General features: G+C 37.1%; 1 protein-coding gene across 4 annotated transcripts in view; it reads right to left on the bottom strand.

The window, feature by feature from the left end:
- Positions 1–424: 424 nt before the first annotated feature.
- LOC150089037 (ribosomal protein S6 kinase beta-1-like) overlaps positions 425–24,814 on the bottom strand; it is a 213,800-nt gene continuing 189,410 nt past the window's right edge. Inside the window, exons 15-16 of one of the 4 annotated variants that reach the window (XM_090369789.1) lie at positions 5,764–5,949; positions 425–1,166 (exon numbers count right to left, since the gene is read on the bottom strand). In XM_090369789.1, the coding sequence (XP_090225915.1) occupies positions 5,766–5,949 (184 nt within the window). In that variant the 3' untranslated portion in view covers positions 425–1,166; positions 5,764–5,765. Of the gene's footprint in view, positions 1,167–5,763; positions 5,953–24,814 lie in introns of all 4 variants that reach the window. The other 3 variants (XM_090369788.1, XM_090369787.1, XM_090369786.1) reach the window with 3 other exon arrangements.

The following is a 24,814-nucleotide window of genomic DNA, read 5'->3' as shown; positions in this document are numbered from 1 at the left end:
ACTCATTTGGAAGATAGCAGTGTTAGGCATTTGAAGTAATTCTGCTCTGATTATGCAAATAGAAGAGATGAAGTACCTATCACAGATTATATATAACATACTTACTCAAATCATAACTCTTACAAAGGCTAATGAACAGCAAGTTACATACGGAGTGCATATGTTATTGCATAACAATGAATACTGATAAGAATTAATTATTGAATCTATTAATATTTACATACAGGCACTTCAAAGCATAATTAACTATACTTTCCAATTCTTTTTATTTTATTGAATTCTGGAGAGAGAAAAAAAAAATTTAATAATAGAATCTATAATATACTGATGCCACAACACCTACCTGTTGATAGTCATGAGTCATGACAACTTAAATAATCTCCCTTCCTGTTACAGGAATATAAAAAACTTCTTTTTTAACTATAATGATCTTTGATAAATTTTCTTAACATTTAAGATAACAGTTCAGTAATTAACAAGTAATGTGCTTGAAAGTATGACCAATTAATTATTTGCAATGACCAACACCATGATCTTTAAAGTAAATCATTACATATATAAATCTCAGGCCACATGCAATAATAATACACAATCAAAAATCCTATAAGGTGCACTTAATGTAAAATTAATTTTTCAACAATCTTCAAATCAGGGTTCCACTATTCTCAAAATAATATATTATTACATTTGCAATTTAACTACTTTTCATAATTTTTAGTTATTATTCCCAGCAGCAGCAAAACTATAAACTTCAGAATTTTTTTTTATAAGTAACAAAACTTCATTTTAATCAACAGAATTCTCTCTATAGCATTCTAGGAATTCAAAACATTATTTGGTATTTTATATACAAAGCAAGCTTGCTTTCAGAAACGCATGATAATTAACAATAAACTGATTATTAACAACATAAAAAAAAAAGACATTCTTTTAAAATGTACACAAAGAAATGCTGACTGTTTTGGTTTTCTTCCTGAATGACAAGTACATGAAGTTGGGTGAAATTCCTGTACGTTCCAAGAACTTTGGTCATCAAGCCTGCATTCATGAGAAGCAATACATGTTTGTTAGTCTTAATTTAAACATTTCACACTGCAACATTATTAATTATTAAGCACCCTGGACACAAGGCTTGGAAGTCTTCTAAACAGTCAAATCACCTAAAGCTATTAAAAAAAGGAAATATCCATATGTAAAATACTGAGAATATTATAGGAATTGATTATTAGGAATTAATAGCATAAGTTATCAACAGCACGAACACATTTTTTAATTTGCACATTCAGATGTACAATCTAGAGGCTAGTTTATTAATAACTTAATTCAGGTAAATTCTCATGTCATTGCATATCTTCATATATTAATAATAAGATGCTATGTTAAGAATTAAATTATAAATGTGCTCATATTTGCTTATACATCTGTGTTCCTGTGAGGGTGCTCTCAATTTTTGAATATATTAATTGAGAATTCTTGAGAAACTAAAGAGTTCCACAAGACCCCCCCACCCCCCACCCCCCAAGTTCTTATGCAAAACATTAAGCCATTATAGCACATTCTCAATACTACACTTTTAGATTGTCACAATTGTAAATAACATCAAATTATATCATGTGAATACATCAAACTATTACTAATTTTAATGAAATCATCATCAAGATTCTTGGACGATTCTTGTAGAAAGGGGAGTACACACCTTTCAGATCAGAGATCAGAGTCTGTGTTAAAAAAGACACAATATAGGCACACCTTGATAAGAATGGAATCTTAAAAGAACCACAAAATGAATTTGTGAAGCAATTCTGACTTGGAAAATGTTGCAAATTAGCATGACAAAGTTATAAAACAAATGGATGTAAGAAATAACTGTGCCACTACATATTGGACTACACTGAAAGGATAGAATTCATGGGTTGCCTGGTTCCCAGGCAACGCAACCCTGTCACCCTGCTTGCTAGTGGACTAACCCACTGCTTGACAGGTATATAGGTACACTGCATTCATGTAGATGGTAATTCAATGCCAGTATGGATAAACGTTGTGAGTTAATGCCTTGCCATGTGACTGCCCTTATTCGGGTGAAAGGTGGGCCTACCCATTACTAGGTAGGTATCCCATGATTTCTGTCCACTCAGTGTATTTTGTAAAATGGAACTATAAGTAAAATTCTTCCCTGGATCATGGACTTACTAAATAAATAACAGGAGACAGAGGGTAGCTGCTAATGAGCATTCTTCGGAGGGGACCAGAACAACAAATGGGGTTCGCTGGGGATTAATGCTAGGCCCCCCTCATTTCTAATTATCCTTAATATTATCGAAGAGGGAGTAAGGGAAGCTGTCAAGGTTTGTTAATGTTTTTTTAATAATAGTAATAGTATTTGCTATATAGTGCAAGGAAGCCACAGGCTTTTGCTTCACTGGGAAGAGGAAGAAAAAAAAACCCACCCCGTAGATAAGAAAATACAAATCACAAAAATTGGAAGTCCTGGAGCTCCAACCACTGCATCACCATAGAAACTATAAACACTGGTTCTGTAATCATGTGAGATGATTATTATATAACAGTAAGGCAAATGGCAGAGAGATGTATTAGTAATGGCTACATGGTGCAGGGAAGCCTATGGCTTTGCTGCACCAGCCAAAAAAAAAAATAAATAAAATAAAATAAATAAATAAAAAAATAATAATAAAATAAAAAAAAAAAAAATGTTGAGAATATAAGTAGGAAGCACATACAGTATTCTCCATGACATATTTTTGCATGCTGAGTTTCAAAACTACTTTCACTTGAGCAACAGCAAGTTCACATGGAAGTTTGTCAGGAGCTGTAATGGATGGTTCATTCATCATTTCGACTCAGAAAGTAGGCTATGTTTGAGAAAGTCTACATCACCAACGAAAGCAAAACCAAGAAGAAAATAACAAAACTAACAACACCAACAAAAGCAAAGCAAAAGTCGTGGCTTCTGCAGGAAAGGTTATGGGTCATCTCTCTCTCTCTTTTTTTTTTTTTTTGTTTTTGACATTCAAGGAATGATTTACCAGCATGTTGTGTCACATCACATGACTGTTACGGGACCTTACTACAGAACTGTGCTGTGCACTTTGCAGGATCACATTCATCTCTCACATACAACTGTACACAGCTGGATGGATGCTACATCACAACAATGTGAGACTTCACATTGCTCATACTGTCATAGAGTACTTAGCCTGCGTTAATGTTAAACGTGTTCCTCATCTGTCGTACAGCCCTGACCTTGCACTCCGTGACTTTTTTTTTATTTCCAAAGTTAAAGAAGCTGCATGGAAAATGTTTCCAATCATCAGAAGAAGTTGTAAAGTCATCTAAGGCGATTCTCAAACGCATGTCAAAAAATGCCTTCTGCTGCATTTCTGAAGAATGGCAGAAATGTTGGAGTAAGTGCATTTCATCAAATGGGAACTGCATTGAAAAAGGCCATGAAATATGGATCATTAATAAAAGATATATTGTGAAAAAATAATTACAATCATTCTTTATTGAACAGCTCTCATATAATGGTGTTGGCTGAAAATTTAAACAGTACTGCCAATATCCTGAATTTTAAAAACTTCCCACCAGATAGCAGGGCTATAGTAGTCTGTGAAAATGGATGGTGACAATGATATGCATGTGAAGCAGTGCTGTATTGAGTTCCTCAATGAAGAGAATACTGCACCCATTAAGATTTATTAACATTTTAAGAATGTTTTTTTTTTTTTTTTTTGGGATATGACAGTTGATGCAAGCAGCATTATGCAGGGCTTAAGTGTATCAGTAATGGTAGTAGTAATTTGAAGGACATACCAAGGTCAGGCCATCTTTGCATTGCAGCTATAGCAGAAAATTAGGAGAGAATGGACAAATTGATAAACCAATGCATTAAGATCCAGGAAATTAGCATTAGTTGAGGCATATGATGCAAGAAAGCAAGCTTATAGAGCGTCAGCAAAAAAAAAAAAAAAAAAAATAAATTCCAATTTCACCCATCTGGCCACTCCAAATGTTTGCCTAGTTTGGCCTTAAATTTATTTAAGCCATCAACTTCCAGCAATCAACTACATGCTGGCTAAAGGCAAACTTCTGAACATCTATTCTACAACTGTCTTTCCTCAGTTTGAATCTATGCCCCCTTGGGTTCTTAATCTGAGCAAGCAGAAGTATCCCATCAGCATTGGGCCTGCTCAAACCATTCAAGGCCTTGTACACCTCAATCAGATCACCTCACAGGTGCCTAGTCTCCAGACGCTGCAACTTGCAGAATTTAAGCCTCTCTTGGTAAGTGCACCCCTTTGTTCCTCTCACCAATCTTGTTGCCCTTCTCTGTACTTGCTCAAGCACCTCTACATCCTTCCTAAAATGAGGCCGCCAGACCTGAATGCAGTACTCAAGGTGTGGCCTGACCATTGCCTTATACAAAGGTATAATCACCTTGTCTCTGCTAGCAAAATTCCTATATATCATTGACAAAACTCCATGATTAATGAAATGTGTGTGAGAGTGGAAATATGCCTTAAAGCACTGAAAATGACTATGGATGATCTCGGATACAGGAAATTACATGCCATCACAAGGAGCAGAAAGTGTTGATCTTCAGGAATGGTATGAGTTTGTTTGTTATTTGGTTTTTAGGAGCATTAGCAACTAAGGCCATATTGCTCCGGGATATGCGGTGGTCATTCCCTGAATGACCTTTCCGCATCCTCCGTATTTGGTGGTGACGGGCTCGAACCCCGGTCTAATCAAGAAGCGTGTGCTACGCACTGCTGCTCCTTCCCACCTGGCTACGGAGGCGCGAATGGTATGAGACTTGTTGTTGTTATTTGGTTTTTAGTAGCATTAGCAGCTAAGGCCATATTGCTCCGGGGTATGCGGTGGTCATTCCCTGACCTTTCCGCATCTTCCGTATTTGGTGGTGACGGGCTGGAACCCCGGTCTAATCAAGAAGGGTGTGCTACGCACTGCTGCCCCTTCCCACCTGGCTACGGAGGCGCCTGGTATGAGACCAAGTGCAATCATTTTGCTGACAGCATTGCATCAAAGATAAGACCTGGGTATACCATATGAACTGGAGTCAAAGTGGCAGTCTATGGAATAGGGATTAATTAATAAAGAAAAAATTTCAGGATCATTTCTGGAAAACTCAGGTGTTCCATTTTTTGGGACATGAACGCAAGAATGAAGCTAGAGCAAAAATAAAAATATCACCTTACAGCACAATACCAGACCAGCATCCTTATAAGGGGAAATTTTAGTTAAACTGTTTTGCCACATGCCCAACACAGTCCCAACTTTACACCATCAAACTTTCAGCTGTTTTGACCTATGAAGGATAACCCTCACAAGTAGTACTTCATTGATGACAATGTGTCATTATGACCATCAGGAAGAGGCTCTTGAAGGCTGACAGCAGCTTTATACATAAAGAGATGCAGGATCTGGTTCAGCAGTAAAGAAAAATTTCAAATGTGGTGATGGATATGTGGTGGTGGGGGGCTTTATATACTTAAAGACTTGAAGTACATAGCATACAGTTTTAAACTACCATACCTGTAGCAGTGTTGTAACAAAGCAAGTATGACGTTTTTTCCCTCAATATTTAAGGATATCTAAGTGTGCGTGCAATGTTTTTATAACCTGATAAAAAAAAAAAAAAAAAACGTAAAAGTTGAAGCACAATGCTTCTGAATGAGATAAAATCAAATGCTGTTCTCACAACACTCAATTCAGAGTACTTACTTTCAGCCATGTATATTTCTTGTAGGAATTGCAGGAGAACGAGGTGGTCTAGAACTTCCTGGGTACTCGTGAGATGAGTGAGGTACACTAATGTCCATCTGCTCTTCTCCTTGTCGGTAATTAGGAGAAAGGCTACCATTTCTGAGAGCTTCCTCAAAGGAGCAATTATTGACTATTCTGAAGGGGCTACTAACAATAAAAACAATAATAAGAATAATCAATGCACACCAATACTGTGATTAAGTTAATGAGAAAAATCATACATTATCTGGTGACATTACTTATATCACTTAAGAATGTAATATAAAAATTAAAATAATACAAATAATCACTGTCAAAACAAAAAATGAAACCTAGTGAATCCTTTGATAAGATTGGATGATGTCAATTATTATTTTTGTTGGGTGCTTTCCATGATGGCACAGTCTGACAAAAACCACAATTTTCCCTTTTATTTTTGAAAAAATATTATTATTTATTTTTTTTTTAAATTCTGCTATACAAATGCCTGATTAAATTCTAAATTTAAATTTAATTTTACATATCTTATTTTAGGAATAAAGAAAACTATTAGTCTATTCCATTTAAAAATTTTTAATATTAAGTCCACAGAAATTCAGCATTATGTATGTATATACATTTCCTCTTGAACATATTACCTATGTAATATGTATATAATATGATAATAAACTATGTTATTTCGTAAAGTTTGACGAGATAACCTATTATTGATTCCTAGTGCCATTGTAACACATCGATATAAAATAATATTAGAATTAGAAACAATATGCTTAAAAGCCAAAATTGCATCTAAATCAGATTAATTCTACAACATAATGATAGCAGTCGATATAAGACAGCAACATTTATTTATTTCGAATGAATTTCTAGTCAGGATTCTTGGATTTGACTTGCTAATAGCACCCGGTCTTGAGACTGACTAACTCAAGATACTGAGGAGGAAATTCCCGACTACCGACAGCTAGTCTCGAACCCCACACACTCCACTCCATACAGCCTTGCGCTCTTGCTAACATGGCTACCGGGGCCCCAGATAGCAACATGTAATATGGAAATTCATACATACCGAAAATTAGAATATCATTTATATCATTGAAATCATTTATCTGCTTTTCAAATTAATAGGTAATTTATTTGGGAACAACCACCAATATGTAAATAAATAAATTAGCATATTATTAACAGTTTCTGTGCTTCTTATACCAGTCTTGCCTAAGCATATTGACTTTGAGTAATAAAAAAAATACACTTACTAATATGAAATATAAATCAGTAATTAAATAATAAGGGTGGTAATAATTTTAATGTAAATTGGCATAAAGGGACTGTTAGTCTGATGGACAGTAAAATACATAGTAACATAATTAAAACAATACTGCTTCCTCTACATAAGAAAAAAAACAAAAAACCTTTACTCTTTTCTTTCTTTCTCTCTCACCCCTCTCTATGTTATTTTTCTACTAAAGATCTATTCACTTTGCACAAATCTCAAATACATCCTACCTTAGAATTTGTTCCCACATTTGGGGTGGTGCCCTCAACTCCTCTCTCAAATTTCTTGACTGCATTCAAAAGAATGACAGTCAGGTTAATTAATGACCTACCTCTTACAAAGTCTCAGCACTGTCTCAGTGATGTTCACAGTTCCTGCTGCATGCTTTTTTCTATAGATACTTCCTTGGGCACTGTTCTTCTGAATTTGCATCTGTAATTCCTCCCACTCTCTTCTAAAACAATCCGATATGTGCTATAAGCACTCATGATCCATTCACTGCTCAACTCCAAACTCACATAACTAACTTTTCCTCTTCCTCATTTATCCCTTCTACTTCTGTTTTCTGACAAATTCATTTGCATGTATTTCCTGAAAATTAATATCTACTGAAATTCAAGTCTAATATCAATAGTATCTTCTGTCTTCTTAGCCTTCAATCCATGCAAGGTACGAAGTACCATAGGTTCCAATACCTTTTGTGTTTGGGGATCTCATAAAAAAAAAAAAAAAAAAAAACCCAGTAAACTAATTTAGAGAAGCCAGCAATAACAAACATGCTTACCAATTAATCCATTTTTCAAATGGCATGTATAAAATGAACAATGTGGATGCATCAATACCCTCTATATATTTTGATAGTAGTAATCACATAAATATAACTTTAAAACTTGGAATAGTAATATTATCATCCACACAAACTAATGATAATGCCAAGTGTGCGTCAAATATAAATCAAATCCTAATTAATAATAACATTTATGTGCTCAAGATTTTTAACGAATTTTAAACGAATTTCATTGTTCATTAGAATTTCAATGAATTTCATTCTAATGAACAATGCTAAAAATTTATTTCAAAAGAATCATTATTCATATAAATTCTGCTGCACTTTCCTATATATATATATATATATATATATCAATAATAAACAAATAAAATGAAGAAATATGAACACTACACAAGCACAATATTTTTTCAGCAAGTTATTTTTTTTTACAATACAATAGATTCAATTTATTGTTACTTTTTATATATTAATAGATTAATTTTGTTTCTAAAGTTTAATGCCCCTCCAATCCTACTGAAATTGAACTGTAATGCAACTGAAATATAAGCACTATACGGGAGGGAAAAAAAACAAAAACAAACAAATGAAGAAGAAAAAAGGCATAATAATTTAAATAGGCACAAAATGCAACAGAGTTTTAAATCTACGACCCCCTCACCAAGTGAATACCGACATCCATAGTTGTATTTACAATTTGGACTACACAGTAACATTTATAATTTTCCAAGTTTTCCTTTCACTGTAAACAAACATGTTAGGCATAGGTGGAGTTTTCAAACTGAATTTTGAAAAAATATTTTATTCAAATGAGAATTACAAAGTGCTAAAAATAAGGGAAGTCAGCTGGGATCTAAAATTCTTTTCAGTTTAGCGAAGCAAAATTTTTGTGAAAAAAAGAATATTCATTGTAAGGGGATTTTACACTCTGTGTATATACATGACACACACATATATATATATATATATATACGGCATTACTTTTCTTCCAAACAGCTGGTCACTTTGTACAAATCACAAATTCTTCCTACCCTGGATATTTTCCCCACATCTTTAGGTTTAGCATTTGCTGAGGCATATGATTCAAGAAAGCAAGCTTATATAGCATCAGCAAAAAAAAAAAAAAAAAAAAAACCCTTCCCATTTCACCCATCTGGTCACTCCAAATGTTTGTCTAGTTCAGCCTTAAATTTATTTAAGCTATCAAATTCTACAACAACAAATGGAAGTCTGTTCCAGCAATCAACTACCCACTGGTTAAAGGCAAACTTCTACACATCTATTCTACAACTGTCTTTCCTTAATTTGAATCTATCCCTCTCAGGTTCTTAATCTGAGCAAGCGGAAGTATCCAATCAGCATTGAGCCTGCTCAAAACATTCAAGGCCTTGTACACCTCAACCAGATCAACTTGCAGGTGCCTAGTCTCCAGATGCTACAACTTATAGAATTTAAGCCTCTCTTGGTAAGAGCACCCCTTTGTTCCTCTCACCAATCTTGTTGCCCTTCTCTTTACTCGTTCTAGCAACTCTACATCCTTCCTAAAATGAGGCCTCCGGACCTGTACATAGTATTCAAGGTGTGGCATGGCCTGACCATTGCCTTATACAAAGGGATAATCACCTCCTTGTCTCTGCTAGTCAAATTCCGATATATCATTGACAAAACTTCATGACCTGCTCTGGCAGACTGTCTGCACTGTTCAGAGAACTTCATACCTGACTGCACAATTACCCCTAGGTCTTTTACAGTCTCCACCTCCCTGAGTGCAGTATCACAAAGTTGATACGTTTCTCAGCCCATCTGCCTAACTTTTCTAGATCCTGTTGCAATAGCATACTGCCATTAATAACCCTGCCAACTTTGCATCATCTGCAAACTTTGACATTAAGCCTGATATACTTTCATCAATATCATTAATAAATACACAAAACAATAATTGGCCCAGCACCAAACCCCGGGGAGGGAGGGGGGCCTCCACTTATAACATTAGTCCGTGTAGAGAAGTGTTCATTTATTACCACTCTCTGCCATCTCCCATTCAACCATCCCTTGACCCTAATACTATGCACACACACTATGCAGCAACCTGCCCTTAATGTCATACTGCTCCAATTTGAAAAGCAATCTTCCACATGAAACAGTATCAAAAGCTTTCCTAAAATCCAAGTATATGATATCAAAATTTTTTTTTTTTGCATTCAGTTCCTTTGTGACCACATTGTACTATTCAATCAAATAGGTCAGACAAGACTTCCCCCTAACAAACCCATGCTCTGTTTGAACTATTACTGCAGTCTTGTCTAGGTGATCCTGCATCACTTCTTTAATGAGTGACTCCATTATTTTTCCGGGAATATAATTTAAACTAACAGGTCTATAATTATTTGTGTCACCCTTTGAACCTCCTTTGTGAATTGGGGATACATTTGCCATCTCCAGTCCATGGGGACCACCCCTGAATCTAAGGATGCTCTCATTTTTATGGCTAAGGGTTTGCTTACTTCCCTTGCTGCCTCCTTCAATATAACTGGATGGATTATATCTGCATCAAGTGCCTTTTTTATGTTTAACTTCAACAATTTCTCCACCACTTTGCTCTCCGTTATTACAAAATCATTCAGTTCCCTGTTAGAGTTTAGAAAACCTCTGTCCTCCCCTTCCTTACAGAATTCCTCATGTGTTTTTGAATGTAGATGCAAAATACTCATTCAGTTTGTCAGCTATCTGAGCAGGATAATCAACAGTGTAACCACCAACATCAACATCTGATTCATCCCCTCCCTTCTAGAGTTTACATAAGTAAAGAAGTCTTTGTTGTCAAGCTAGTCTGTAATCAAGTCACAAACGAGGTTTCCTTTGTGACTTGATTACAGACTAGCTTATATCTGCCATAGGCTTGTGTCATCTGATAATTTATATGCATCCCACACATTTTTGTTCTCTGCCACAAGTCTCATTAGTTCATCTGACATCCATTTAGGTCTTAATTTTGAATAGCATTTCTTAGTTAGTATCAAAAGCCCAGTAGCTTCCAAGATTAATTCCTTGAAGGCTTCTCATTTAGAATTTGCTGTTTTAAACATCATCAGTTGATCTCACTGTATAGAATTTAAAAACTGTTTGAGATCACTGTAGTCACCTTTACCTTTAATGGTAGTTACATCTTTAAGTAAATCCCACATCAGTACACTGTGATCAATGCCACCTAGTTGTTACTTTATCTGCAAATTCTTAATGCATGAATAATCACTGCTGATAATCAGATCAAGAGTATTACTCCCTCTAGTTGCCTTCCATACATGCTGCTGTAGAAAACAATCATCCAATAAATCCACAAAAGCCTTGCTAGTGTGTGAGTGACCAACACATAAATTCCAGTCAATCTCTAGGAAATTAAAATCCCCCATTATAAGACACTCTGATTTACTGGCCCACTATATTTCTCTGCACAAATTGCTCATTATACTCATCAGATTTATTAGGCCTATAACACACCCCTGCGCATATTTTTCCTTTCCCAGTGCTTATGTCACACCAAACAGACTCAACATTGCATTGTCCACCAACATCAATTGGATGCACTTCCTTAGATTTTATGTGTTTCTTAACTAACGGCATAATACCCCAACCTTCCTACCTTGTCTATCCTTTTTGTACACAGTGTACTCCCAAAATTCCAATTCTGCACTGCTTATGTCTGTGTGACATAAGCAACTGTTTCTATTCTTACACCTTATACATGCACCTGTTTCTATTCTTAGCTACCCTAACATAGCCCATGTATTTACTTGTTCTGCAATGACTCCGAGCTGTCTCTGGAATCCACTGCACCTTGTTTTCCAGGCTGCTGCTCATTTCAATAGAAGCAGTGCAAGAATCACTTTCACCTCTGCCAGCAGCTACTGTTAATCTATTAGTCGATATATCCCCCACCCCAAGCTAGCAGTTTTCCGACCCACTTAACACTGCCTCGATAGCATCATCAAATATTCTTGCACCCTTTTATTTAAGTGTATTCCATTCCTGTAGAAGCAATCTCTCCAGTTAACAAGCACAGACCAGGCTGAGAAAAATTTTATCCCTTGAGCCTTGCACAATCTCTCCAGGGCAGAATTGATCGACAAGGCTCTCATCATATACTCCCTCCTATTGTGTCTGGGCAGAATTGCAGACACTTTCAATTTCAACCCTAACTCAAGACTTTTTTTCAACATTGACCTGTACTTGTTAAGTAATTCTGCCAGTCTCCTACTCTTAATATCATTAGTGCTAATGTGTACAACAATATCACCTTTTGTGCCCTTAAAAGATGATATCTGCTCTACAGCATCATCAAACTTTGCTCCCAGCAGATATACCCTAGTCCTGTTCCACGTATATTTTTTATTGTAGTACTACTGATGCATATTGATGGCTATATGAGAAATGCAGTATATACAACATACATGTATGTTGCGTAATGGCTTCGCTCTAAAATTTACAAACCTCAGAAAACTAGCACTTTTCCAGTTCCATGGTTATGAGATTTTAAAATTTAACATAAATTTTCATTTCGAAAATTGTAGATCTCTTAAAGTACCATTTATAGCTACGCTATTATATTGTGTCATAAATTTTCATTTATTAAATTTATTTTATCATTTTTTCGAATTTCTTGTTTTCAATAGTAATATGCCGTAAGTTAAAATAAAAGTGCTGTTCACTGTACAGTACAGTACAGTACAATGAACAGGCTAAGTATTTTCTTATATAATAAAACAGCAGAAGGATGTTTGTTCCACTAATCAACTAACCACTAGCTGAAGGAAAACTTCTGTATCTTGCAGCAATCCTTTCTCAATCTGAATTTATGGCCCCCTTCTCACAGGTGTACTTTCAGCAAGAGGAAGAATGGCAAGAACAGTGAGCTTGTTCAATCAATTTAAATGTTAAGTACCTCAATCCGATCTCTGCACAGGTGCCTAGTCTCTAGACACGGCAATTTTCAGAACTTAAGCCTCTGGTAAGAGTTCCTTTTGTTTCCTTCACCAACTTGTTGCCCTTCTCTGCATCCATTTTCGCAGATCTACATTCTTCCTAAAATGAGGCCTCCAAACTTGTATACAGTATTCCATGTGAATCCTAATCATGGACTTGTATAAAGGGATAATCACCTACTTATCCCTGCTAAAAACATTCCTGTATATCATGGACAAAACCCCATGAGCTGTCCTAGCAGCCTACCCAACGACAGAGTACTTCATATCTGACTGCACAATTACCCCAGGTCTTTTTTCATTTTCCACTACAATGAATGTATTTCCATGCAGTTGGTATGTAATCTGGGATTCCTGCGACCCTTATGCATCTATTGCATCCCTATGCAATACCTTGCAATGTTAAACTTCAACTGCCATTTCTCAGCCCATCTACCTAAATTTTCTATATCTTGTTTACTGTCATTAACACTTGGTCAACCTTTGCATCATGTGCAAACTTAGACATTAAGCCTGATATACCTTCATCAATATTGTTAATAAATACTGTAAACAACAATGGGCCCAGCACTGAATTCCCGGGGACTCCACTAATAGCAGTGCTCGCTGATAAGCACTGTCTTCTTCTACTCAAATAATGTCATAATGCCACATTGCTCAAGTTTATAGTCTTTTACATGCAACAGTATCAATAGCCTTTCCAATATCCATGTATATGATATAAAAATTATTTTTTGCATCCAGTTTCTTTGTTACTGCTTTAAATACACACACTTGCCCCAAAAAAAAAAAAAAAAAAAAAAAAAAAAAGAATATTTATTCAGTATCGAATCAAGAAGCTTTCTCTTGCATGTGTTCGGTGTGGCATGGATTCATGGCATGCATTCTGAGGTCAATTTTCTGTTTTGCTGGAGGGAAAACCAGAGTTTCTGGGAGAGAAAAAAAACAATGCTATCCTTGCCTGAGACTGACTAACTCAGCCACATAGTATTGCGTAGCTGTGACAAAGTTGAAGGAAGATGACTTTGTTGCTGAATAGCTCTCTCCAGCATATCCTATAAATTTTCAATAGGACTGAGATCGGGTGAATTTTGGTAGCTGGAGAAAATGGTGGAAATCAGTGTCACATTCTTCGAACCATTCTTGTCGTGATTCTGGCACAATGCACTGTTGCAATGTCATCCATAAACTGGCCATCACCTTTGGGATAAAATGGTAACATTGCAGGGTGGAGTAGATCCGAGACAAAATTCAGGTACTCCCTTGAAAACATTCTACCTTCCGCTTGTATCAACAGACTCAGTCTGTGCCATAAAACATTCAGTATACCATGATATTATCTCCAGATGCTTGGGTTGTCTTAACAAGGCAATCATCACTTTGTGAGGTTCGTACCACACTCTCTGCCTACCATCAGTGCAAACAAAAGTGTATTACCATTAGTCTGACCACACGAATTTCTTCGATTGGTCCACTCTCCAATCACAGCATTCTCACACCAGTGAAAGTGGAATTTTCTGTTTTTCTCTAAAATAAGTGGCTTCTCTATAGGCAGGCAACTGCCAATACCCAATTTCTTCAATTCCCTGTGTATGGTATAGGTCAGCTCTGGGCTTGGTTCAATTCAGATATTATTTGCTGCATGCTGGATGTCCTATTTTTCAGTATAGTTCTCCTTGTAGTATGATGGCTTTGCTCTTGAAATATTGTTTTTCTGCCATCTTTTACACTTTTGAGTTGTGGAAGAACCATTTGCTTTCCAGTTGAAAACTTTTGAGATGGATGCCTCTGAGAAACCAGTTATGTCTTTCGTTTCTTGAATCATGGCTCCTGCTAAATGTGCACCCACAATAAGACCTTTTTCAAAGTCTGATAGATCACATGATTTCCCATACTGGCCTCAGATTACTGCAGTTAAACAGCCTATGCAGCCTCTATACTCAATGAGGCAACATGTCAGTTTTCTTTTCATCTATTTGCATCTCTTCAGTCTGTGACTGTCTTAATACAAAGGTTCATTTTTTTTTTTTTTTTTTTTTTTTTTTATGTCCAGTGTATGTCCAATCAAATTGGTCAGCCAAGACTGCCCATTAACAAATCTATGCTGTGACTGCAATATAATTGCATTCCCGTCTAGATGGTCCTACATTACTTCTTTAACAAGCGACTTCATTATTTTCTCTGGAACAGAAGTTATGCTAACAGGTCTGTACTACTCTTGTCACCTTTTGATCTCTTTCTGCGCTGTGTATATTTCGCACATCCCCATCATTGGATTAATCAGGGGAGGTCAATAGGGCCTCTCCTGAATACAATGATGCTCTCATAATATGGCTAAGGACTGCTTATCTTCTTTTGATAGATCCTATCCACTCCATGTGTTTTTTTTTTTCCCCCCTTCTTTCTTCTTTATGTTCAGCCTCAACAATTAATCTTCCACTTTCCTTTCAGTTATCACAAAATCATTTAGCTCCCCAACTGAATTTGATAAACTTCTGGCATAACTCTTCCATAAAGAATGCCTCATGTGTGAATGTATTATGAAAAATACTTATTCAGTTTATCAGCGACCTCAGCAGGATCTGCCTTAGCTTGACTAACCTCCTTTGTGACTTGATTACAGATTACTATATATCTACAATGGGCTTCTGTATCGCCTGATAATTGATATGCAACCCCCACATTTTTCTCTCTGCCAGAGGTCTGATCAGTTCATCTGACATCCATTTAGGTCTAAGCCTTGGACAGTATTTTTTTGTTGATATGAAAAGCCTAGCAGTTTCTATTATTATTATGATTATTTTCTCCAAATGCTTTACATTTATAATTTTATGTTGGTAACATCATCCTCTGGTTTCACTGCATAGAATTTAAACTAAGATCACTCTAGTCACCCTTATGAAAGCAAAAGCCTTTCCCTTTACTCTTGCCAGTAGTTAAGCCTTTAAGTAAATTCCATATCAGTCCACCCAGTGGGAGTTTTACCTGAAAATTCTAAATGCACAGGGAATCACTGCTGACAACCAGATTAAGAGCACTACTTCTCTTATTGCCTCTGTAACATGCCACCATAGAGAACAGTTATCCAGTAAATTCACAAAATCGTGCTAGTTTGTGAGTCACCAACCCAAATATTCAAGTCAACATTTGGGTAATTAAAATCCCCCATTATACAACGTTTTGATTTACTGGCCCACTATTTCTCTGTATACTTGTTTGGTGTACTCAGTGGTGAGCTATAGTGGGCTCGTGAGAGCCCATTGTTATTTTTTTTGAAAATTTGCGAGCCCATTGTTGAGATGATCATTAATTTTACAAATGGAATCCTGAATGCAATTATTGAGCATCCAGAGCCGAAACTACGGTGGGACGAGTGGGCCCCCATTCCCAGCATTTTAATGGCACAATCGATCTGTTAATTTTTGATTTAATTACAGTCAGACCTCTGTTTAACGAACTTCTTTATAGCGAATTTTTTTGAATCCCCTTGGTAATTACATTTAAAATAGCTTCTGTTGAACGAAGAAAATTTCCATGATACAAACGGATTAGGAGAGACAACTTTGTATGCACTGTTCTCACCTCTGACCTTTAGGCAATTTAGGTGATTAGAAAGTGCAAATTAAGGGTGAAAGGGATTACCGTTTCACAATGTTACTGATGTCAGTGAAACCTCTGCAGTCACATACCAAGAAGTCACGCTAGTCAATATGCTTTCCATATCTAGTCAGAGGATTAAGAAGATTCTCGACACGGATTATAGCCTCTGGTCAACCTGTGTTGTGGTTCCCCTTTACTCCGACAAAAGGGTGTAAGTTTTTTGGAGACGTAAGTGATTCATGCCTTCCAGTAAATTTCTCCTGTCTATGTTTACATGGTCACAGTAGCTGAATATCCGTGTGATTCTGACAATTTGCACTGTATTCAAAGAACTAGTGAGAGAGAGTAGCAACATGGGAGGGGGGAAATTGGGGTAACTCAGATATTATATAAACTTTACGAAGATGAAATGTTGGCAGATTTTGAAACTTTGTGGTTCCCCTTTACTCCGACAAACGGGTGTAAGTTTTCGGAGAATTGATTCATGCCTTCCAGTAAATTTCTCCTGTCTATGTTTACATGGTCGCAGTAGTAGTAGTATTAATAGTAGTAGTGGCATGTGATGCAAGAAAGCAAATGTACGAGCTTATGCAGCATCAGCCAAAAAAAAAAAAAAAAATCACACCATTCCCTCCAAATGCCTGTCCAGTTCCTCCTTAAATTTATTCAACCTATCAACTTCCACAACAACAACAGATGGAAGTTTGTTCCAGCAATTAACCACCTGCTGGCTAAAGGCAAATTTCCGCACATCTATTCTACATCTGTCCTTTCTTAATTTGAATTTATGGCCCCTTAGGTTCGTAATCTGAACAAGTGGAAGGATCCCGTCAGAATTCAGCGTTCTGAACCCATTCAAGGCCTTATACACCTCAATCAGATCACTGCGCAGGTGCCTAGTCTCCAGCCACTGCAATTTGCAGAACTTAAGCCTCTCTTGGTAAGAGGATCCCTTCATTCCCCTCACCAATCTTGTTGCCCTTCTCTGTACACGCTCAAGTAAATCTACATCCTTCCTAAAATGAGGCCTCCAGACCTGTACGCAGTACTCAAGGCGTGGCCTGACCATTGCCTTATACAGAGGGATAATCACCTCCTTTTCCCTGCTAGCAAAATTCCTATATATCATTGACAAAACCCAATGACCTGCCCTGGCAGCCTGTCTGCATTGCTCAGAAAACTTCATATCTGCCTGCACAATTACAGCCAGGTCTTTTTCATTTTCTACAACCTAAAGTGTAGTACCACACAGTTAGTACATTTCTCTGGGGTTACTTCTACCCATATGCAGTACTTTGCATTTGTCAAGGTTAAACTTCAGTTGCCACTTCTTAGCCCATCTGGCCAAATTAAGACCCTGTTGCAGTAGCACACTGACATTACCGTCATTAACAACCCTGCCAACTTTGTATCATCTGCAAACTTCGACACCAAGCCTGATATACCTTCATCAATATCATTGATAAATATACAAAACAACAGTGGACCCAACACCGAACCCTGTGGGACTCCACTAATAACATTAGTCCAAGAAGAGCAGCACCCACTGATTACCACCCTCTGTCTTCTCCCACCTAACCATCCTTTTATCCATTGTAGCAACTTACCCTTAATACCATTCTTTGTTGAGCTTTTCACTGTGTACAAAATGTTCTAAAATATAATGGCATACAGGCAATAATTTAAAAAAATAAAATAAAATGTATCACTAATCTCCAAAAAACTAATGCGAATTAAGGATGATTGCTAAAGGACTTGATGTCGAAACTATAAAGATCGGTCATGTGTTCGGGCCACGATGAGCAACTTTAACTTGCGGACGGCAATTGTGGGTTGTAGGAATTATCCCGCTTTGTGCAAACATTTTGAATCAGAAGTTAAATAATCCAAGATTATTAAATCGACTTAAATCTTGAATTTCTTAACCATTTAGCACTAATGATCGATATCCTGCAGGAGCTCTCTTACCTTTCAGAAGCTTTACAGAATCACAATGGTAAAAGCATATAAATTAACTGTTCGAACTATCAATGCTATTGCTAATTTGAAAATTCTGAAGGAAATTATGAAGCTAAAATTGAGAGCATGTTGAAGTGGAAAGAATTTGAAGGAATCAAAAAAATCAAAAGTAAAAAAATTACCTAGTGACAAGTTATTAATGCAACAGGGTGATTTTAAATTAAATAAAGAAAATAGCGATACCATTGAAAGAAATTTTAAACATATGCTACTGGAAATCGTGGAATGTGAAAGAACTTTCGTTTCGGTGGCAAGACGGTGAAAACCGAATAAGAAATTTAAGTTTTCTGATAAAATATGAAATAAAAATTAATGATTTTAGAGATTTTGTCAAAGACAGTTTTTATCTTTAAAAGCGAGTGAAATTCCCTTTTCAATTAAGAAAGTCAGAAATATCTTTGAAACCATTGCAATTAGTAGTACTGAAGCTGAGCGAGCTTTCAGCGTAATGAATAATATTGAGTGAATGAATGAATAATGTTGAAAATTAAACATGTTGCATATTATGATGACCATACATATAAATGGAAAACCATTTCTTCAATTTGATCCGGATCATTACGTCAAATCATTCCTTTGTAATCATCGCTCAGCTATTGAGCAAAGCAGAAAATCGACAACAAATATTAATAAAGAAGTAAATTATATATGGAATTTTTCTTGAATATTTGTGAAAAAATTTTTTTTTCATGTAATCTGTGATTTTTTGTGTACTTTTTCTAGAAAGTTTGTTTTTTATGTAATATTTGTTTTTATATTGTGGAATGTTTTGTGATAGTTTTTATGTTATTTGTGATATGGGAAATATTTCATGTTATTTTTTATTCGCAATATTAATTTTATCATGAAAAAAATTTATCCATTATATTTCCCTAGTTGTTAAAAAAAAGACAAAAAAAAGTTGCGCATGTGCCAAGCACGCGAGGCAGATGGTTTATGTTAGATATCCTTTGCATTTCTTCAGGAAGCATGATCATGATATCATACAATTCAAAAATTCTAAAAAGAACTCTAGACACTGCGTATCCAGTTATCATCGTAAGGCAAGGCACGATGACCAGGTTTAAGTTTTTTAAATTTTTTTTTAGATAGACCTAGGAACGTTTTACACATTCACTTATACGCATGGTTAAGGAGGTAATACGCCGCATCTGCCCCCCCCCAAATCAGCTCCAGATTCGAGATATAATGCCGGTCACGAAAAATGTGTGATGCGCTCTAATCACACTACTAGCAGTGCTAGTGTGGGAAGCGCCTCTAGTGGAAGCTGCGGATGACGTCACTTCCGTGACCGATCAAATTTACTCAGTAGAAAGTCGGAAAAACTGTGAGCCCATTGTTAAAATATTCACAGCTCACCACTGTGTATACTAATTACAGTAATTTAGCTTACAGCCGACTCCTACACTCATTTTTGTTTTCCCTGTGCTTATGTCACACCAATCTAACTCAATGTTACACTGGCCATGCATGGCAACTGGATGCACTGCCTTAGATATAGTATGCTTCTTAACTATAACCTCTCCTCCTGTCCTGGCTGTCTTTCCTGTATACATTGTACAACGTCGGGCCTCAGTAGGGGTCTGGCGGCTAAATGACCAATGGTATAAGGCATCACACATATACAAAGTCCATACACTTTTAAATCTCTGGCTTTTCCAGTCAACTGCTTCACCCACAATGTAAACTACGCAGAGATGGGGGAAATCCCTGGTGCCGCTTGACCCTAAACACACTTTACACTTTATACATTGTACTCCCCATATTCAAATTCAGCATCGCTTATATCTGAGTGACACCATGTCTCCAATATCCATACAATGTCTGCATTTGATAACTTAATCAGTACAGTTAGTCCCCGACTTACGTAAGCCCAAGTTATGTAACTTCATACGTATTTTTTTGGTAAAATCATAAAGATACTTTCTGTACAATTATTTTTAAGAGTGAAGTCAAATGAAGGAACAATTAAGTATAAGTTTTTATTTTCAATCCCATACAAAGTACGTTGGATAATAACCTGCAGCATAAGTAGAGTCTAGGTAAATAACTAGAGTTATTTAAAAAAAAAAGTTAAATAACTCTAGTTATTAGCTTTAAAAATTCTGAAGAAATATTCAATGAGTTTGAGGCAGGTGAACTACGTTCAAAATACTTCAGAGAAACCCCCACGGTGTTCAAGCCACATGGACCATGTCCCATTGGCCATTTCTTTGAAGAATTACACTCTAGCCCAGTGGTTTTCAACCGGGGTGCCCCAACAACATTCTTGGGGGTGCTGTGTAATTCTGGTTTAAGCTACTTAAAGTTATTATTTTATTTTAAAATTTATACATTGCTTTCATTATAAAAAGGTGTACAGTATCCATTGTACCCTATCTTTTTAATTTTGTGGTGATCTATAATTGATCTTTATTTAGTACCTCTATATAAAGAATAAAATTATTATATAGGTATATATTAAAAGGTCAAAAACCCCTGTTTTAGGTATTTCTTTTGGCCTATGGGTGCCATGAAAAAATTACTGGAACACTAAGGCCGCCGTGAACCGAGAAAGTTTGGGAACCTCTGCTCTAGCCCTTTGTCTCTACATCCTCTCCTTCCTTTCTTTATGGATTGTAGAGTCAGTTCAGTTTTGTTTGAGAGTGAAGTGGGTGTTATCCGGGTATTCAAAGCTTATTACATATGGACGACATTTTCTGAGGCTGTAAATGTAACAGAGCAAGGGAAGATGGATCTGCACCAATTCTGGAAGACATTTAACATCCTTGATGGAACATGCAATATTTCAAGAGTCTGGAATGATGTGACAACAACAACTCTGGATTGATGTAACAACAACTTGTATGAGCGAAGTCTGGAATAAACTTCTAAAACATTCTGAACTTAACAACAAAGGCTTCAACAAAGATGAGCTGATGTCTTCTGTTACCAAAGAAATTGTAATAGCCCAGGAGTTTCAGCCGGTACTGAAGGACGAAGATGTAGATGGGCTGTATGTGGACGAACGAGGTGAAGATTTAACAACAGAAGACTTAGCACAGCTGAACGTGCAAAGAGCTGAGGAGAAGGGAGAACTGAATCTGATGAGGAATCGGAGCAACCCAAAATAAAAGGAATGGCAGAAGCGGCTCATAAAATTCAGGAAGGTCTCTCTATATTTGATGAAATGGATGAAAATACTGAATGTTTCTTGAAAATAGAAAGAAAAGTTCAAGGTTGCTTATTGCGAAATTCATAAAGAGGAAAAAAAAAAAAAAAAAAAAAGCATACAAAACAGATGAAAATTGAAGAGTTCATATCATGTACTGTCTCCCTGCCCTCTACTCAGCCCAAAACACCCAGGTCTTATTAATGCTTCAGGTTGGTTTTAAGTTACCTTCGGTTCATCACCTGAACTTTATATATTTTGATTCATTGTGTGGTTTGGGCCAATATTCTTAAGTATGTACATTTCGGTTTTGATTCCTTTAGTAGCCTTTATAAAGCCTACATACTGCAATAATTAAAGACAAACACCAGCCAAGGAATTAAAAATTTTTACTATAAAAATAAAATATACAGAAATAAAATATAATGAAAACACTATCGGAAGACTAAAATATTACAATAAATTACGATAAAAACGTTAAAAATACCGAAGCAATAAAATTATCTAAAATAAACTGGATTAAAAGCGATAAAACCTGAAGCTTTCAGAGACTGCTGTCTCCTTCTTCAACAGTATACTAATTACTGCAATGACACATCCTTAAGTAGCAGGCCCATGGCACTCATGCACATGGTCCATCAGACACATGGTCGGCATTCCCCACGCACGCATCGGAAACGGAAGTGGCTCGGGAGCGTGTCAAACAGAACTGGTCATCCCGTCTGAGGGCAACCGCCTCAAACAGGGGGTGTAAACATGTCACCCTGTTCCTGTTAATAGTATTATGACTGGATGAACCGATTCGCAAGCTCCTGAGCCACTTGCATTCCCAAAATACATGGGCACGGTCCGTAATGACCGCGTCTTCAGGGGAGATCCAATGCTGCTTCTCCCAGAAATGCTCTGCCACAGCAGACCTTGCTTAATTAGCAGTCTTAATAGTTGTCATGTGCTCCCCCAGATGGTCTTTTAAACGTCGCCCTGTCTCCCCCACATAACACTCCTCACAATCCGGGCACTTAATCTCATAGACGACACTACTACTATAGTCCTGGGCTACGGGATCTTTAACTTGAGACACCACTGTGTGCAATCTCCGTCCCGGAAGTTGCACACAGTGAGTCTGACACTCCCGCAGTGCCCGTACAATGCGTTCTGAAAGGCCCGGATAGTAAGGAATGTATGCAGTAGCCACAGGGGCAGGCGACTCCCTACGATTGGACTCTACCCTATAAATATATTTGTCCAAGACCCTCTGGGGGTACCCACACTTCCTGAGGTCTGCCGTGACTCTGCAAATTTTCATTTCCTTATCCTCGGGGGTACTACAGTGAGTCCCCATCCTATTCAACAATGCCCTGGCTACACTATTCTTGTGATGATAAGTCTGTGCCGAGCTGTAATGAACATGCTGGCCACGGCACATATCCTCGGACTCCTTATCCAAGCCTAAGGAAATGGAAATTTGCAGAGTCACGGCAGACCTCAGGAAGTGTGGGTACCCCCAGAGGGTCTTGGACAAATATATTTATACGGTAGAGTCCAATCGTAGGGAGTCACCTGCCCCTGTGGCTACCGCACACGTTCCTTACTATCCAGGCCTTTCAGAACGCATTGTACTTCAAATTCAACACTGTACTTCAAATTCAAATTTATTTACAATGCTTTAGTCTACATGCAAGCATACATGCATTGTTCTTATTCTAACACAGCCCATGTATTTACTTATTCCGTGGTGACCCACAGCAGGGCTTGAAACCCCTGACACCCTGCTATTCAAGCTGCTGCATGTTCCAATAGAGGTGGTGCATGAATTACTTTCATCTCTGCCTCTGGCTCTAGTTAATCTATTAGTCTGTATACCCCCTAAGCTGGAAGTTTTCCAACCTGCCTATCCTTAAGTAGCAGGCCCATGGCATATTTGCTATCAAGATAGCAAGAATATTTGCTATCTTGATAGCAAATATTCTTGCACTTAAGTGTATCTCATCCTTGTAAAAAAAAGTCTTTCCTATTAGCAAGGAGAGAGAATGCTGAAAAAAAATTCTACCACATGAGCCTTGCACATTTTCTCCAGGGCAAATTGGTTGGTAAGGCTCACAGCCTGTACTCCCACCTATAGTTTCTTGGCAGAATTGCAAACACTTCCAAATTCAATCCTGACTCGCAACTTTTTCCCTCTACTTGTTAAGTAAGTTGCCCTATACTTGTTAAGTAAACCTTCAGATCTCCTATTCTTAATATCATTAGTGCCATGTGCACAACAATATCACCTTTTGCACACTTGAAAGATGATATCTGCTCTACATCTACTTTTGTCCCAGATATACCCTGGTCCTTTTCCACGCACCCTTCTTGCACAATACATTTTTCATTTCCCTGACAATAGTCACCAAAAATAACTACCTCCTGTGGGATCAGAACATTCTGCCTTGGGGATTGCCACTAGGATCTAGAAAAGTTACGCAGATGGGCTGAGAAGTGGCAAATAAAAGTTTAACATTAACAAATGCAAAGTACTGCATATGGATAGCAGTAACCCAAGAGAAACATACCAACTGTGTGGTACTACACTTAGGGAGGTGGAGAATGAAAAAGACCTGTGAGTAACTGTGCAGTCAGATATGAAGTTCTCCTACCAGTGCAGACAGGCTGCCAGAGCAAGTCATGTAGTTTTGTCAATGATATATAGGAATTCTGCTAGCAGAGACAAGGAAGTGATTATCCCCTTGATTAAGCCAATGGTCAGGCCACACCTTGAGTACTGCATACAGGTCTGGAGGCCTCATTTTAGGAAGGATGTAGAGTTGCTAGAATGAGCAGAGAAAAGGGCAAAAAGATTGGCAAGAGGAATAAAGGGGTGCTCTTACCAAGAGAGGCTTAAGTTCTGCAAGTTGCAGCATCTGGAGACTAGGCACCTGCGAGGTGATCTGAATGAGGTGTACAAGACCTTAAATGATTTGAGCAGGCTCAATGCTGATGGGATATTCCGCTTGCTCAAATTAAGAACCCGAGGGGGTATAGATTCAAACTGAGGAAAGAACAGTTGTAGAATAGATGTGTGGAAGTTTGCCTTTAGCCAGCGGGTAGCTGATTGCTGGAACACACTTCCATCTGTTTACAGTACAATAATTTCCATAACAACTACTATTGTTATGCAAGTTGATAGCTTAAATAAATTTAAGGCTGAACTAGACAAACATTTGGAGTGACCGGATGCG

This window comes from Mastigoproctus giganteus, chromosome 3, assembly GCF_048544385.1.
Source record: "Mastigoproctus giganteus isolate SK-2022 chromosome 3, ASM4854438v1, whole genome shotgun sequence".
NCBI classification, from domain to species: domain Eukaryota; kingdom Metazoa; phylum Arthropoda; class Arachnida; order Uropygi; family Thelyphonidae; genus Mastigoproctus; species Mastigoproctus giganteus.
The sequence above is the reverse complement of the archived record's forward strand: the minus strand, read 5'-3'. Positions and strand labels throughout refer to the sequence as shown.